Source organism: Balaenoptera musculus, chromosome 4, assembly GCF_009873245.2.
Source record: "Balaenoptera musculus isolate JJ_BM4_2016_0621 chromosome 4, mBalMus1.pri.v3, whole genome shotgun sequence".
In the NCBI taxonomy this organism is placed as follows: Eukaryota; Metazoa; Chordata; class Mammalia; order Artiodactyla; family Balaenopteridae; genus Balaenoptera; species Balaenoptera musculus.
In genome coordinates this window covers 130315781-130331898 of record NC_045788.1, presented here as the reverse complement: position 1 = coordinate 130331898, position 16118 = coordinate 130315781, and the positions used below count along the sequence as shown (strand labels likewise).

The following is a 16118-nucleotide window of genomic DNA, read 5'->3' as shown; positions in this document are numbered from 1 at the left end:
TAATCTGTGAAAAATAAAGAGTAACAGGGAAAACCACAGCAGTAAGAATAATTTGAAAGCAGCATCAGTAGTTTGGTCGATTGGACCATGACATTTGTGGTGGAGGAGATGAGAAATAGTTAGACTTGGGATTTGAAGATAGAGCATTAAGAATTACTAATGAATTATATGCTGTATGTGAGACAAAGAGGTGATTTTATGGTTACCTTCAACTTTTTTGGTCTGAGAAACTGGGCTGCAGAGGTTGCATTTACTGAGACAGGGAAGGAATAATTTGGGAAAGTTTGGGTAATCAAGAGTTTGGCTCTGAACAAATTATGTTTGAGATATCTATTGGACCCCAATGTGGAGAAATGTTTAATAGGTTGTTAGATAGATGAGTCCAAGTTCAAGGAAGTGACAGCAACTGGAGACACAAATGTGGAAATGATTTTAAAGCCACAGTCTGGATGAGGTCACCAAGAGTGAACATGCAAATGAAGAAGTGTAGAGTTCCAGGGTGCTGGGTGCTTCAAGCATAAGGCGATGATATACATGTGTATTCATTTCCCATTGCTGCTGTAATAAATTACCACAAACATAGAGTTTTACACATCACAAATCTATTATCTTACAGTTCTGGAGGTCAGAGGTCCAAAACAGGTCTCAGTGGACAATATCAAGGTGTTGGCAGGGTTAAGGTCTTTCTAGAGGCTCTGGGGAGAATCTGTTTCTATGCTTTTTCCAGTTCCTAGAGGCTGGCTGCACTCCCTAGTTTATGACCTCCACGCTCCATCTTGAAAACCAACGTCTGGCTATTCTTCACATACTGTCTTCTCTCTGGTTCTTTTTCTTCTGCTTCCCACATTTGAGGACCCTCTTGACTACCTTGGACCTATTCATGTGATCCAGGATAATCCCCCTATCTTAAAGTTATCTGCATCCCGCCCATCTAGGTCATCACAGAGCACCGAGCTGAGCTCTGGTCAAAGAGGGAGGGGATATATGTATACATATAGCTGATTCACTTCGTTGTACAGCAGAAACTAACACAATATTGTAAAGTAATTATACTCCAATTAAAAAAATTTTTTTAAATAAAAATAAAAACTGGAACACTCAAGTCTCAAAAAAAAATGTTATCTACCATCATCTAAGCTCATCTGCAAGTTTAATTCTTCTTTTTCATGTAACTAAACTTATGGACGTTTTTGGAAGACCACTATTCTCCTTACTACAGTCTGTGATAACGGCAACATGTTACAAAAAAAAAAAAAAAAAGAAAAGAAAAGGAGAAAACAATAAAAGGTGTAGAGGTGTAGATATAACTGGCTAAAAATATGAAAAAAAAGAATTAGAGTGAATTTCTTATCTCACATCATATATTAATTTAAAAATCAAAGCATTAAAATTTTCTTTTAAAAAATAAGAATCTTCTTGAGAACTAGAATAGTTTATAGAAGAGTGTACTGAGGAATTCAATAAAAGCATGATGGAAAATATTAACTGATTTGATTGTGGTGCATCAGTATTGTATGAAGCATGTACGTTAAAGCAAAGAATAAGTAAAATCAAAAAAGGCAGGCAGCAAACAAAACCATAATATAGGATGTTGGAAATGGAATCAGGCTTTTCAGTGCTTTTGTGGCCATCTCAGGATATTCAGCCTTGACTTTAATCCAGAACGTATGGAGATTTGAAGTTGTCTCAAACATACTTTTTAAGGCCACTGTCATTTGCGATCTCAAGCAGTTGATCCTCTTCTAGGACGGACAAAGTTGATTCACCTGGCTTATTCATAAACAGGTCGTGGACCCATTCCTTCCCAGTTCGGGGGTCTTTTGTGGTTGGGAAGTAATGCTCAAACTCTTTTGAAAGCTGAGATAGGTGATCATGTACCAGCTGGGAGAAAGAAGGCCCTGGCTCAGTCTCTTTCAAAATCTCTGCTAATGTTTGAAACATGTCAAAAATTCGTGTTCACTCGTCACCCCCATAATTCCAGTTTGGCTTTGAATGCAGCCACTTTATCTGTCGACTTGAACACAGTTGTCGTTCTCCCTTGAAGTGACAGATTATGTTCGTTGAGCAGGTTGAATATGTCACACAAGTAAGCAAGTTTTGCAACCCATTCTGTGTCACTGAAATGTGCTGCCAGTGGTGACTGTTTTTCTAAAAGAAATCTCCGGAGCGGCTCTCATAACTCAAAAACTCTGACCAGTGATCTACCTTTAGAAAGCCATCTCATTTCTGTGTATAAGAGAAGACGTGTGTGCTCTGTGTCCATCTCCTCACAGAGCAGCACGAACAGACGTGAGTTAAGGGCATGTACTTTAATGTGGATGATAATTTTAATCACATCCTGCAAAATGTTGCTAAGTTCAGGTAACGTTTTTTGGCTAACCAGCATTTCTCTATGGATGACACAGTGCGTAGACTCACATTCAGAAGCGACCTCTTTGACTCGAGTAGTGAAAGCAGAAAGCTGTCCAGTCATGGCAGCCTCTCCGTCTGTGCATATACTGACACAAAATGACCAGTTCTGTTTTCTTAATATGTAATCATTCAAAGACTTGAAGAGTTCTGCAGCTGTCGTGTTGACTGGCAACAAAAGTGCACATAACATATCCTCACGCACATCCTCCTGAAAAATATATCACACGAAAACAAGCATTGTTGCCTTGTTGTCAACATCGGTAGACTCGTCAACCTCGATTGCGTACCACGGTGACTCATTAATCTTCTCTAACAATTGTGCCTCAATACCCTCTGCTATTTCATCAATTCGTCTAGTTATGGTGCTATCCTAAAGAGGAACACGTGCCACCTTTTGAGCTGCAGCCTCTCCTAAAAGTTCATGACAAATGTCCTTAGCAGCAGGCAATAGTAAAGGGCTTCTTAGCTTTAGCAATGCGGTTAGCCACTAAGAACGATGCTCTCAGTGCGGACGCATTTGATAAAGTCGTGGGTGGCCTTCAATAATTGCTTCTGTTCTTTGTGTTCACGTTTATTTCTTTTGAAATACTCCAAAGGCTTGTCTTTTGCTGCAGGGTGCTTGGTTTCTATGTGGCAAAGCAGTTTTGAAGGTTTCATGGCTTTGTTGGATAGTCGGTCGCCTTATATTATACAAAGCGGGCTTGGAGAATGTGAATCACCTGTTGCAATGAACCGGTAATTTAAGTAGGACTCTTGGTATTTTCTTTTAAATGTAGCTTTCTTTTTGTGGGCAGTATTAGAGTCTTCTGCTGTCTCATCATTGGGTCTTTCCCGGTTTTCAAAGAAGCTCTCCAGCAACATTTGTTTTTTACTCATTTTGTCTAAGGTTAGCTTGTGGGCTTACCAAAGCTGTGACTGAGAAAAGTGCATAGTGTGGGAAAGAGGTTCGGAGGGAAGTGGTAAATAAAATAATGGGCAAGCCACATGTGGACTAAAATAAGTGCCAGATTCTGACTTAAAGCCTGCCACCAGATGCAGCTGTACAATTGAAGTATAGCAACTCACCTGACACTATAAAGCCTGCCACCAGATGCAGCTTGTCACTTGCCACTCACTGATAGGGTTTTGATATGAGTCTGCAAGCAACTGATTTATCATGGTCTCTGTGCAGTCAAACCTCTCTGCTAATGATGATCTGTATTTGCAGCCATCCCCAGTGCTAACATCACAGCCTCAGCTCCACCTCAGATCATCAGGCATTAGATTCTCATAAGGAGCATGCAACCTAGATCTCTCATGTGTGCAGTTCATAGTAGGGTTCACACTCCTATGAGATTATAATGCCACTGCTGATCTGACAGCAGGCGGAGCTCAGGCGGTAGTGCGAGCAATGGGGAGCAGCTGTAAATACAGATGGAGCTTCGCTCACCGGGCAGTGTGGCCCTGTTCCTAGTAGGCCATGGACTGCTACTGGCCCGCGGTGGGGGGGGGGTGTTGGGAACCCCTGCTATAAAATAACTGAACAGTACTCCTCAACTTTTAAGGTCATCATATACAAGGAAAGTCTGAGAAACTGTCATGACCAAAAGGGATCTAAGGAAACATTACAACCAAAGGTAATGTGGTATGCTGGATGGGATCTTGGAACAGAGTAAGAATAATAGCTAAAAACTAAGAAAATCTGAATAAACTATGAACTTTAGTTGCTAATAATGTATAAGTATTGGTTTATTAATTGTGACCAATATCCCATACTGATGAATGATGTTAGTAACAGATGAAACTGGGCAAGAAGTATGGAAAATCCCTGTATTAGCCTCTCAAATTTTTTCTAAATTTAAAATTATTTTAAAAAATAAACTATACGGGCTTCCCTGGTGGCGCAGTGGTTGAGAGTCTGCCTGCTAATGCAGGGGACGCGGGTTCGAGCCCTGGTCTGGGAGGATCCCACATGCCACGGAGCGGCTGGGCCCGTGAGCCACAACTGCTGAGCCTGCGCGTCTGGAGCCTGTGCCCCGCAGCGGGGGGGGGCCGCGATAGTGAAAGGCCCGCGCACCGCGATGAAGAGCGGTCCCCGCACCGCGACGAGGAGTGGCCCCCGCTTGCCGCAACTAGAGAAAGCCCTCGCACGAACCGAAGACCCAGCACAGCCAAAAATAAAAAAAATAAAAAAAAAAAAATAATAATAATAAAAAAAAATAATAAACTATACATAAAATATGACAATATGGACTGTTTATCTCAAAAAAGTCATAAAATTAATTATTGAATGGATACATTTTGATCAATTTTTTATTATAAAATTAGTATATGGAAAATTTATTTACCATATTTAATGTTAACCAATTTTTGTTAATATGTCATTTAACCCATTTATACCAAAGAGGAAACCAAGGGTTAGAAAGGTCCTTTGGTATTGTTTAAACTGATACCGTGTGAACCTGAGAGTCTCCAAAATATTTGCATACACATCTGCTCAATGAGAGTTTTTAGTTATGATGGATTATCTAGATGACAACTGCAATTATGACTGACCCAAGTGATTGACCCAAATGATTATCTAAATTGAAAATGTTAAACATGTAATGTGCTTGATGTGCATCTGACTTCTTTCAGGTTGGCTTCTCCAAATTTTAAATTAAGAATATTTGGTCAGTAATACAGTTACTGGTTGAATTATTTTTACTATTTATACAAATATAGGATTTTTTGCAGTGATAAGTTTCAATTTAAAGAAATTCAACACTAGGTTTTAGTTTTTTAAATCATGTGGTAGAGACATTGATTTGCCTTCATGAAAATGACATTTTACACTGGAATAATTTTCAAAATGAAGGTCAAATGTGGTCATGGTACACTGTGCACATGTAGAGTTCATAGTCAAAAAGCCAGTTAGTGGGATATTGAGCCTTACAATATGCAGAGACATTCAGGCAAAATCAAATGAAAGAAAGAACTTGCTGAAATTTTCTCATATTTGGATCAAACGTAATAAGCAGATCTGATCTTTGTGTAGCTCATTAGTAAACATAGATATAAATAGGCAGTAAAGAACAGTACATTTTAATTTGCCATATTTTACTTAGGGGCATGCTTTCAAGTGTTTCGACTTATTAAAATATTGAATCAGATTAAGAATAATTTTATTGTTAAAATTAAAAAATGATAATGATAAATGAATGTTTCAAGTAATGGTGCATCACATTCAAAATCTGACAAAAAAATGACAAGTGGAGGACAAATTATGGAAGTGTAGCTTTCTGCTAGTATTTCTAACATCCAGAATTTAGTTTCAAAATTTAATATTATCTACTGTATAAAAGTAATTATAATTTAAAGTTTATCAATTGTGCAGTCTTGCTTGTAATTAATTTGTTAATTTATTTTGGTTTCATGGTTTTTGTAAGAACCGTAAGCATAAAAGTTTGTACCACATTTATGTCTGAACATAATTGAAGTAGTACAGTATTATAATAAAAAAAAATTTAACTTATTTTTCAAAGGTATTTGAACATAATTTACAGTTAGAAGCACTGTGCTAATACTCCAGTTGAGGAGTTTTCAATTATAATTGGTAAATGTCATGCCCTTACCCTGCTTTTTAAGAAATAACATTGCCTAATTGCAGAGAGATAAGAGCAAAACATTCATCATTTTTATTTCAAAGCCGTTCACCACCTACTCACATAAGACTGAGTTTAACCAGCAATGTACAATATTTACACTGCAGGTTCTTGTCAAGGAGTATAACCTCAAACTCAATCTCAAGTCTCAAAAGCTCTACTGAAAGAATTAATATTAATGTAAAATTACCTTGAGGATATACAACCCATCCATTCATATAGATCAGTGACTCTGTCTTAGCTGCATACTAAAATCACCTAAGGCACTTAAAAAATACTGATGCCTGGCTCCCATCTTGAGCTATTTTGATTTAATTGGTTGTATGTGGGACTTGATATGGTTAATAAGTTCCCTTATATGATTGGAATTAAAAAGCAAAAAACAAGAACCACTGGAATAGAAACTAGAAAGCAGTGTTTCTGATCCCAGTCTGCATATTAGTATCACAGGAGGTGCTTTCAAAATAGTGATGCAACTATAACAAAATATAACAAAAACAAAAATTCTGACACTAGGGCCCTACCCCCTGATTCTGGTTTAATGGGTCTGTGGTGGGACCCAATTTGCTGATATTGCTTCAAAGCTCCTACAGGTGATTCTAATGTAAAGTCAGGGCTGAGAACCATAGCTCCAAGATCTGGGCCACCTTATTTAGACTCCTGTAGAAGAAGAACACTTGGTCAAATGTGTCTACTATACTTGCTGCAGGGATGTTGTTCATTGTATTCCACAGTGAAAGAGATTTCTTTCTGGTGTCATAAGCAAGAAGAGTTATGCAACTCCTGAAGAAATGTATTTGTTTTTATTGCCTGGACACTCTGCATTACTGCTAAAAGGCTTAGGTGCAAATTCAAGGCCAATGCTTAGCAAATGGGGAACATATGTTGTGGACAAACTTCATGTCATTTTTATCTTCTATTTCCTATTCTTGTGGTACCCTGTCCCCCAAAATTCCATTTTCTTTTCATTAATCACAAGGATTCTTGTTTTGTTTTCCTTTTTTTTTACAAGTCTTCTTCAATTATTTCTGCTGCCCTATGAGACTGAAAAAAGAAAGGAGAGAAGGAAATGGGAGGGAGGAAGATAAATTCAAGGATTTTTATAGCATATACTCAACTGTGTGCAGAAGCAAAAAAGACACACGTTTAACACAGGTTTGCATTAGAGTGGACTCAAATTTCCCTGACTGGATTCACAGAAAAGTCCATTTGAAATACTGGCAGGTAAGTAGCCTTAAAACAGTTGGAATTTGAGTAATAATGAAAGATAATAAATTTGATAGACTAGTTGGTGGTATTAAACTTAATTTAGTTGGATTTTAGATTACCCCCAAATGTATTCCTGGAATAGAACATTTTTTTTTTTTTTAACAAATGAGATGTTTAAATTGTTACGTAGTATATTTCATTACATAAATCCAGTCTTTAACTCTGTAGAAAAGTATTCAAACTGTGAATTTATAATTTAGGAAGATATAATTAAATGCCAATCCTTAAATTAGTGGATGGCCTAACTAAATGAAGCATTGTATTTATTAATTAATTCATTATTCATTCAAACAATATTTCCTGGGCAGGTTACTACTGCCCGAATCTGGGTCAGCCTCTCTGCTCTGCAGTGTGATTCTAGCTGTTAACAAAATAGATGGTCTCTGTTCGCATAGAATCTATACTCTAGATGGGAAACAGACTTAAATGAACATAAATAGAAATGTATATTCATTTAGAACTGGTGAAAAATGTTATGGAGAAAAATGCATATTATTATAAAAGACTAAAACAATGGCAGAGATAGCGGGTGGAATTGGAGTGTAATATATTCTGATAGTTCAGAAGTTTCTCTTGTGACAAAATTTGGATCAAAATCTAAAGGAGAATGAATAATTCTCAAGTGGGCAATGTGTATGTGTTGACATGAGTGAGGGGAATTGGGAAAGCTCTTTATGTAGAGGGGATAGCATACATTAAAGTCAATAAAAGAATAAAAATTTCTATATACGCATGTGTATTCATACATTTACTTACATACAATTTCAAATCAATCTAACAGGCGTTCAATTCAAACTTTTTCCATTCACTTGTACTTGTTAAAACTTGAACTGAACAAGGAGGGAGACAGAACAGTAACTTTCAAAATAGAATACAATACGTTAGCAGAATATCTGAACATTTTAAGGAGTGAAACTCTTGAAGGGGGAGAAAAATAAGGCAAAATGAGGATGCTTTGTGAATCCTAATTCTTTCATTCTGATGTTCTACCTCCACTCCTATTTACTTGAAGCTGATGCTGCAAGTAAAACTCAGACACATTTTTGCAAAAGTCCCTCAACCTAAATTAGATTCTCTAAGACCTCAGAACAAGTCTCAAGAGGACATGAGGATAGAGTAAGTCAGCAGTCTGTACTGTTAGATTCCTCTCACTGATGGTGATCTAATCATAGACAATTTGTGTTCAGGATGGAGGTGTGGATTCTTACATATATGTACAGTCCAGACTATTCCTATGAGCTCCACAAAATCTAATTTCCTATGTTCTTTACTGGGATGGCTCACAGGCTACTCAACTTCACATCTGAAACTTAACTCTTGACCTGTTTCTACAAGGTCGCCGATTCTTCAGTGTCTCACACCTCAGTACTTGCATCCCTGGGTACAATGGTGCTCATACCAATGGTATGACAGTCATCTCTGACACATTTCCCCACCTCTAGTCCATCACTCACCCTTGTCAGTTATAACTCCTATACATAGCACAATCTATCCTGTCCTCTACATTGCACTATTGATACTTCTAACTTAACTTCCATCATCTCTCATTTGGATTATTGCAGTAACCCTCTAACTGGTTTCTTCATGTTCAACTGTATGCCTTTCTAGTCTATTCCCACCAAATAACAATGTTTTCAAAAAAGTTTTATTGGAGTATAGTTGATTTACAATGTTGTGTTAGTTTCAAGTGTACAGCAAAGTGAATCAGTTATACATATACATATATCCACTCTTTTTTATTTTCTTTTCCATATAGGCCATTACAGAGTATTGCGTGGAGTTCCCTGTGCTATACAGTAGGTCCTTAATAGTTAGTATGTTTTTTAATGCAGTTTTGATCATGTCAGTTCGATGCTTAAAATCTTTAACTGATTTTGCTTTGATCTTCTGAGAAGATTATTAAATGGTTCACTTGCCCTACGTATCTGGACTTTGCCTATATTTGCAACCTCATCTGCCCGTCAGCAGTTCTCACTTCCCTCTTGCTCAAGGTCTTCCAGCTGCATTAGCTCCAAGCTCTCTTTGGCCTCAGTGCCTTCACCCAGACACTCTCTCATGCCCAGAATGCTCTTTAACCCACTCTTTATCTGATGGTCTGGCTAATTCCTACTCAAGCTTCAGGTTATGGCTTAAATATCACTTTGTCAGAGAGCCTTTTCTTCACCTTGTAATTAAAATTGAGGTCTCATCTGTTTACACTCTCTTTATACCCTGTTTTCTATACCCTATATTTTTTATCTATAGCTATATCTCAATTTGTAATTACATATTTTTGTGCTTGCAATTGCTTGTTTAATATTTACTACTCTCACCAAAATGTAAGCTCTGTAAAGACATGGGATGGAGTCATGTTTAGAAGATATGTATTAAAATTGGGCAGGGGTCAAGCCAAGGATTGCTCTTTTGCATTCTGCTAAGGGATTTGTATTTTATCTTGGAGGAAATAGAGAACTACTGAAAAAATTTAAGCAAGGTGGTGGCGTGTTCAGAATTTGATTCAGCAAAGTCTTTATGGTTCCTAGTGGAGGTTGAGTGACATAAGAGTAATACCAGAGGCAAGGAGACTGGGTAAAACATTATTGAAATGATTCAAGTAGGAATGTTGAAAGGCAAACTAAGGCATAGTGATGTTAGAACAGGAAACATATTTAATGAATTATAATAAGGTGTCAATCAATAGTTGGGCTCCCAGGGAAGCAGACGCTGAGGTGGAGATTAGATTGTGCATTGGGTTTTATAGAGTGCTCTTGGGATCAACACTTACGGGAAAGAAGAGAAGGAAGAGAATTGGAAATAAGAAGTCAAGTTGTAGTACAGACTCAGTGAAATCATAAGCTAGCCCCACAGTGAACTCTGGAGCTGAGATCGCCCCTTAGAGTTAACCCCTAGTTGGGGCAAGTGGGCTAGACCTTTACACTCCTATATTGATCAGTCATTCATTGGATATAGGCTGTCCCCATGAATGGGGAATGCTTTGGGTGAGATGGCTGTTTTCAGGCAATACCCGAAGGTGGCTGACAGGTGAGATCATTTTGCTGTTGGCACTCTTAGCAGGTGGAAGAGGCATTTGGGTGCATAAGAGCTCCACAGGTTCCTATTGACTGAGGGGCTGAGAGAAACAAAGAAACCTGGGTGATAAACAGAGTGAGGCCTGCGCTGAAGATAAAAGATTAGAAACTTATAGCCCAATAAGACATAGCAGAAGCTATGGCCCTTGGTGAAACTCCCTAGAAAACATGTGCTGGGAGAAAAGAGTATTGAGGTATATATGGAAGCCTGAAAAAACCAGACAAAGCAAACCTGGGTCAGGGCACTTATGGCATGAAAAGACTGAGGATGAGCATGTAGAGAAGTGGTAAGCAGGATAATATAATAAAGGCAAAAGAGACAAACATTACAGCAAACATTTCCTGGGTGCTTGTCAAAGCCAGGTCTTTGCACATATTCCATAAACTTAATCTTCAAGGAAGCCCTATGAGGTTGGTATCATTATTGTCCTACTTTTGGAGAACAGGCAACTTTGAAAAGTTCAAAACATACCCAAATTTGATGGTTAAGCCATCAAGCCAAGACTGACACAAACCTCTCTCCAAAACACGTGCTGTTTACTGCCTCATCTAGAAGGTGGTGGTTTATTTTGAACTTTACAGAAAGGACAATTAAGCAAGAATATGGAAGTGTTCTTCGGAGATAGCAGTTAGGATGTCCCAGAATTCTGTCACATTTCTAGCAAGGGGAAAATGTGAAGGTGGACCAAAAGATGTATATGAATACATAGCAGGGAATACAGATCTGACAAGGTGGAATTTTAATATGGAAGAGACTTGAGTATGTTTGTATTCTAAAGGACAATTCAGAGAGACAAAGAGGGTATAGGTACAATGAAAGTAGGGGATGATCAATGGACCAAGGGCCCCTGAGGAAGTAGGGGATAAGATTCACAGAAAAGTTAGAGAAGAAAACAATATCTCCCCTTAAATGTAAAGGAGAGAAAGTAAAGATAGTGTTGACGATTGGCTTTGACTGTGAGAGCAAAAAAAAAAAAAACTAAAGCTCCTGCATTAATTATGTTTCTCATATTATACTTATACTTAGGATGTGCCTCCATATTCTAAGTAAACATATGCTCTTACTTGTGTTTATCTGTAATACAGACCAGATGTTCTGTCTGATAAAAAATCAAACAGTTGGAAGTTGGAAACTTCCAGGACAAAATAAAGACAGGAGTAAAAATTAGGTAGAATGAGGAAGAGGAAATAGAAGTAATAAGTCAGAGTAGTGTTGGCAAATCCCTTCAGGGTGGGAATGGTTAAACTTGTGTCTCAACAACCTCAAACAAAGGGCCGAGAAAACCCTTCATCCTTAGTTGGTGTTAGGAAACTATGAACTACACAGAAGTCATCTGTTTCCTCAGTGATTCACATTTCTTAGAGAAGAAGTTCTTATTTGGTCTAGGATGGTACTAAGAAAGCAACAACATCAGCAACAAGGATAGATAGATGATAGATAGATGATAAATAGATAGATGATAGATAGACAGATAGATAGATACATACATACATACATACATAGATACATACATATATAGGTGGACCACCCTTCTTGGAAACTTAATAGTTTTCACATGTTCTAATTAAATTAATGGGTTCTTAAAACCTGAATAGTGTTGGACCACCCATCATCTCTTGACTTATATTTGACTAAAATGGAGGACCTTTCGGAAACTGTAATGCCTCCCACCTGGAGCATGCTTGGTGTGCCTGCTTTCAAATAGTTTTCATCCTTGGAATGGATTCCTTGTAGTAGAATGTGAAAGAAAAAGAGGAAAAGTTCACACTTCCCAAATTAAGCCTACTCCCCACCTCATGTCTGAACCATGGCAGGAATGTGGCCATCAAAAATGACAACTTGACTCTCAGATTTTGAAACCATCTCAATTGAATTTTACTTGCTTTGAAAATTTGAAGACTATCGAAGGGATAGCACTAAATTTCAGGTTTAATCCCATTCATATGAAAATTCTTCTGAATTCTTTTCTATCCTCCTGTTTTTGAGTCAGACTAGAAAGAGGAGGGAAGCATCATAAGTTAGAGACCATATCTATTCCTGGATCAGTTACCGTGCAGCTAGTCTAGCCAGGTGCTCTGAAAACCTCACATTCCTCATCTAGCAAATGAGAGACTTAAGCCTGATGACTTTGAAGCTGCCTTCCATCTCTAAAAATTTTTCTGTTACCTGGATTTAAGTAATTACACATCTAATCCAAAGGGCCACTTTCATTTTGCTCCATAAAAGTGGAATATACATTTTTGGCTTTGATAAATATGATATATTCCAAGCTGCTGTTGAAGAAACATCTAATGAACATTTATAACCTAAACATTATTTCACCAGAGAGAAAGGTGTTACTCAACAGATAATATAATAATTACCAGTAAATTCAATAATAAGAAGTGCTTCTCCTTGTTCTTGCTTTCTGGATCTTAGAAATAAACTATGAAATCTGAATGTCTTGCTTAGGATGCCTCTTTTCATAAAGTATCAGTAATTTTAGTAGAAGTCTTGAAAATAATACCTGAACACTTATTTGATTCAAGAAGTCGTTATTAAAACCAGGATTCATGAACCACATTAAAGAGAGGTGGCTTAGATTAGAAGAAAATAATAGATCATCTGAAGTCCAAAGTGTTTTGCAAACGCTCTCCAAAGAACTGGCAAGGTGTTGGTGTTTTCTTCAGTGGTGGCTTAACATATATATTTATACTTTTATATCAGAGTGATTTTTAGACAGGAGGTTTTCAGCTCTGTAATTAGCAATCCACAGTGGAAGTTTTGGCACATAATCACAGCATTGCTTAGACAATAATAATATGAGAAATACTAACGCTGAATGCAGTATTTCTTGGCGCACCTCTGGTTACATTCTTATTGGCTGAGAAACAATTATATATGACTAGTAAGTAATTCATATGTAGTATGAAGTGAATGCGAGTGTACGAGGGCAGCATGCATGTACAACAGGTACTTCTAGTTAAGCCACGTTCAGTCATTGCTGCAGGTTTGGACTAAAATGTTCTGGGCAGTAACAGTGGAGAACATCATCGGAGATCGCTGTAACCTCACAGAGACCTCCCCGTTCTGGGTCGTAAGCAGCTTCCATTGCATATTGGATCCGTATTTAAAGCAGAGGTCATGGCATTTGACCCGCTGCAAACCGCTGGACTGGTTCTTGGGTTCTTCGGCATGGTGGGGACTCTGGCCACAGCACTTCTGCCTCAGTGGAGAGTATCAGCTTTTGTTGGCAGCAACATTATTGTCTTTGAAAGGGTCTGGGAAGGGCTCTGGATGAACTGCATCCGACAAGTCAAGGTTAGGTTGCAGTGCAAGTTCTACAATTCTTTGCTGGCTCTCCCACCTGACCTGGAAGCAGCCCGTGCCCTCATGTGTGTAGCTGTTGCCTTATGTCTGATTGCTCTGCTTATTGGCATCTGTGGCATGAGGAAGATTCAGTGCACAGGCGCTAACGAGAGGGTTAAAGCATATCTTCTGGGGACTTCGGGAGTCCTCTTTATCCTGACGGGCATCTTCGTTCTCATTCCGGTGTCCTGGACAGCCAATACCATCATCAGGGATTTCTACAACCCAGCCATCCACATAGGTCAGAAACGAGAGCTGGGAGCGGCACTCTTCCTTGGCTGGGCAAGTACCGCTGTCCTCTTCATCGGAGGGGGTCTGCTTTGTGGGTTCTGCTGTTGCAACAGAAAGAAGCAAAAGCACAGATATCCAGCCGCTGGGCATCCTGCGCCGCACACAGATAAGGGACAACAGAACCGGACAGTGCTTAGTAAGACCTCCACCAGTTACGTCTAACACCTGCTTTTCACTCAAACTGTGGGTTATGATCAATGTGTTTTATAAAGACTTGCCAGAAACTGTAAGTACATCAGGCAGGAGAACTTGCTTTATGACTGTTTTCAAACTGAGATGAAAAGTTTAAAGGGCATATAGATTGTAGTCATCTGTGAGAGGAATAAAAAGGACTTGCTTTAGACATTCTGACCTCATGTGTATTAAATGCATTTACTATTACTGGACTCACATAATCCCCATTCCAATTTGTGTAGTCTAAAATCAAGTATGTCCATAATCCTTAGTATAATGATAGACTCTTTTTTGTCCACAACCATATATTATCTGTTAAGAAATCCAAATTCTATTGTAATTGATAAGCCCTAGCAATAGAACATATTCTAAAATATAACCTAACTTATTTTTTCTCCAGATTATTTCTTATACTAACATGGTAACAAATAAAATGATGACTTTTTTTCTTTTTAAAACAAGCTGCAAATAATAGACATCAAATAAGGACTTTTAATTGAATTTATCAAAATATGAAAATGTTTGTTCAGTGAAAAGAGTTGTTTCTCTTTTAGGAAACTCAAATGTACTAGAAATTAAACACTTTTAGGGAGAAGGGAGTTCTGATTTCTGTTAGGATATTCAAGAAGATGATTTTAAAGCATCTAACTTATACAGTTAAACTTGCTTAGAATTATATATTCAAAGGAAAACAATTTATAAATGAAAAATAATATGCTTTCAGAACCTATGATGTGTACCTACAAGCAAACAGAATTATCTGTCTTGGTAAGACACATCAGTAGAATACTATGAACACTCAATTCTCATCAATAGGAAACACAGTCCCAATTAGGGAATTGAGGTTTGCGTGTTGAAGGGAGTGGTTTCTATTCCTTGTTTTATTCTTTAGTCATTGCAAATGTCTACACACTCTAAGTAAAATGAAGAATCAAAGTCATGATTCAGGCAGTTAGTCAGGCCAAAGTAAGTATCTCCTTTTGTACTCTCTAATAAATAAATAGGTATGGATAAAGCATTTTGTTTTGCTTGAATTATATGCATTATTTTCTCAATTCTTCACTTTCCATGTATTTAACATGCTAATATTGGATCATAAGTGTGGGGCTTGGGGGAGATGGATAGTCAAGTGTTTGTGGGGCAAGACCACCCCTATGGGATGCTTCTGAATATCTCCAGTGTCTTGTGAACCAATTAATGTTTATATATTCAATTTTAACTCTTCAAATATTGTGTTTATTTTATAATAAAGATGTATTTCATTTACAACATATAATTTCAGTGAAGAGATTAAATTTGTTCACCAAATATTTATTGTATGTCCATGCTTATTATAATAAAAAAATAAAATAAAATAGTTACATATTTTCAATGATGTTGGTCTACTTCCCTGCGGGGTTAATTTGAAAATGAAGTTCTGTCCTGAAAAGATCATCTAATAACTCTGAAGCATTAAATCAGAGATAACTCAAGGCTAGATGTTAATGTCAAACCCTCATTCCATTCTACAAACCACCAGCAAGACTTCAATAAGGCAAACCCTTGGTAACATAAAACTCTATTTTAAAAATTAGTAATACATTAATGATATAGGCCAAATAAATGTAAATGTCTTCAAATAATAGCAATAAAAATAAGAAAACCAATAATTTAGATAGATTTTTCCTAAGATTGCTTTATTTTTCAGACTTAATTGAGAAAGACCAAAACATTGGGTGCGTTGAAAAGGAGTCATTTATCTTACACAAGCAAATACATAAGACATCAGGACAAGCAAGATATATGCTTAAGGATTGTCACGGAATCATTTGTCTTACCCTTTGGCTCACTAGAAGAAGTAATTAGTCTGTCAGGATGGGTTCCAGAATCTAAATGAGGCATGATATCCTGCTAGTCAGAGAATCAAAGAGTAAAATTGTGTAACTCTAGGTA

General features: G+C 37.5%; 1 protein-coding gene across 1 annotated transcript; it reads left to right on the top strand.

Annotated features, from left to right (window-relative positions):
- Window positions 1-13470: 13470 nt before the first annotated feature.
- CLDN17 (claudin 17) lies at window positions 13471-14403 on the top strand. The gene has a single exon (XM_036851258.1). The coding sequence runs from the start codon at window positions 13497-13499 to the stop codon at window positions 14172-14174; it is 678 nt and encodes a 225-aa protein (XP_036707153.1). The 5' UTR covers window positions 13471-13496; the 3' UTR covers window positions 14175-14403.
- The last annotated feature ends 1715 nt before the right edge of the window (window positions 14404-16118 follow it).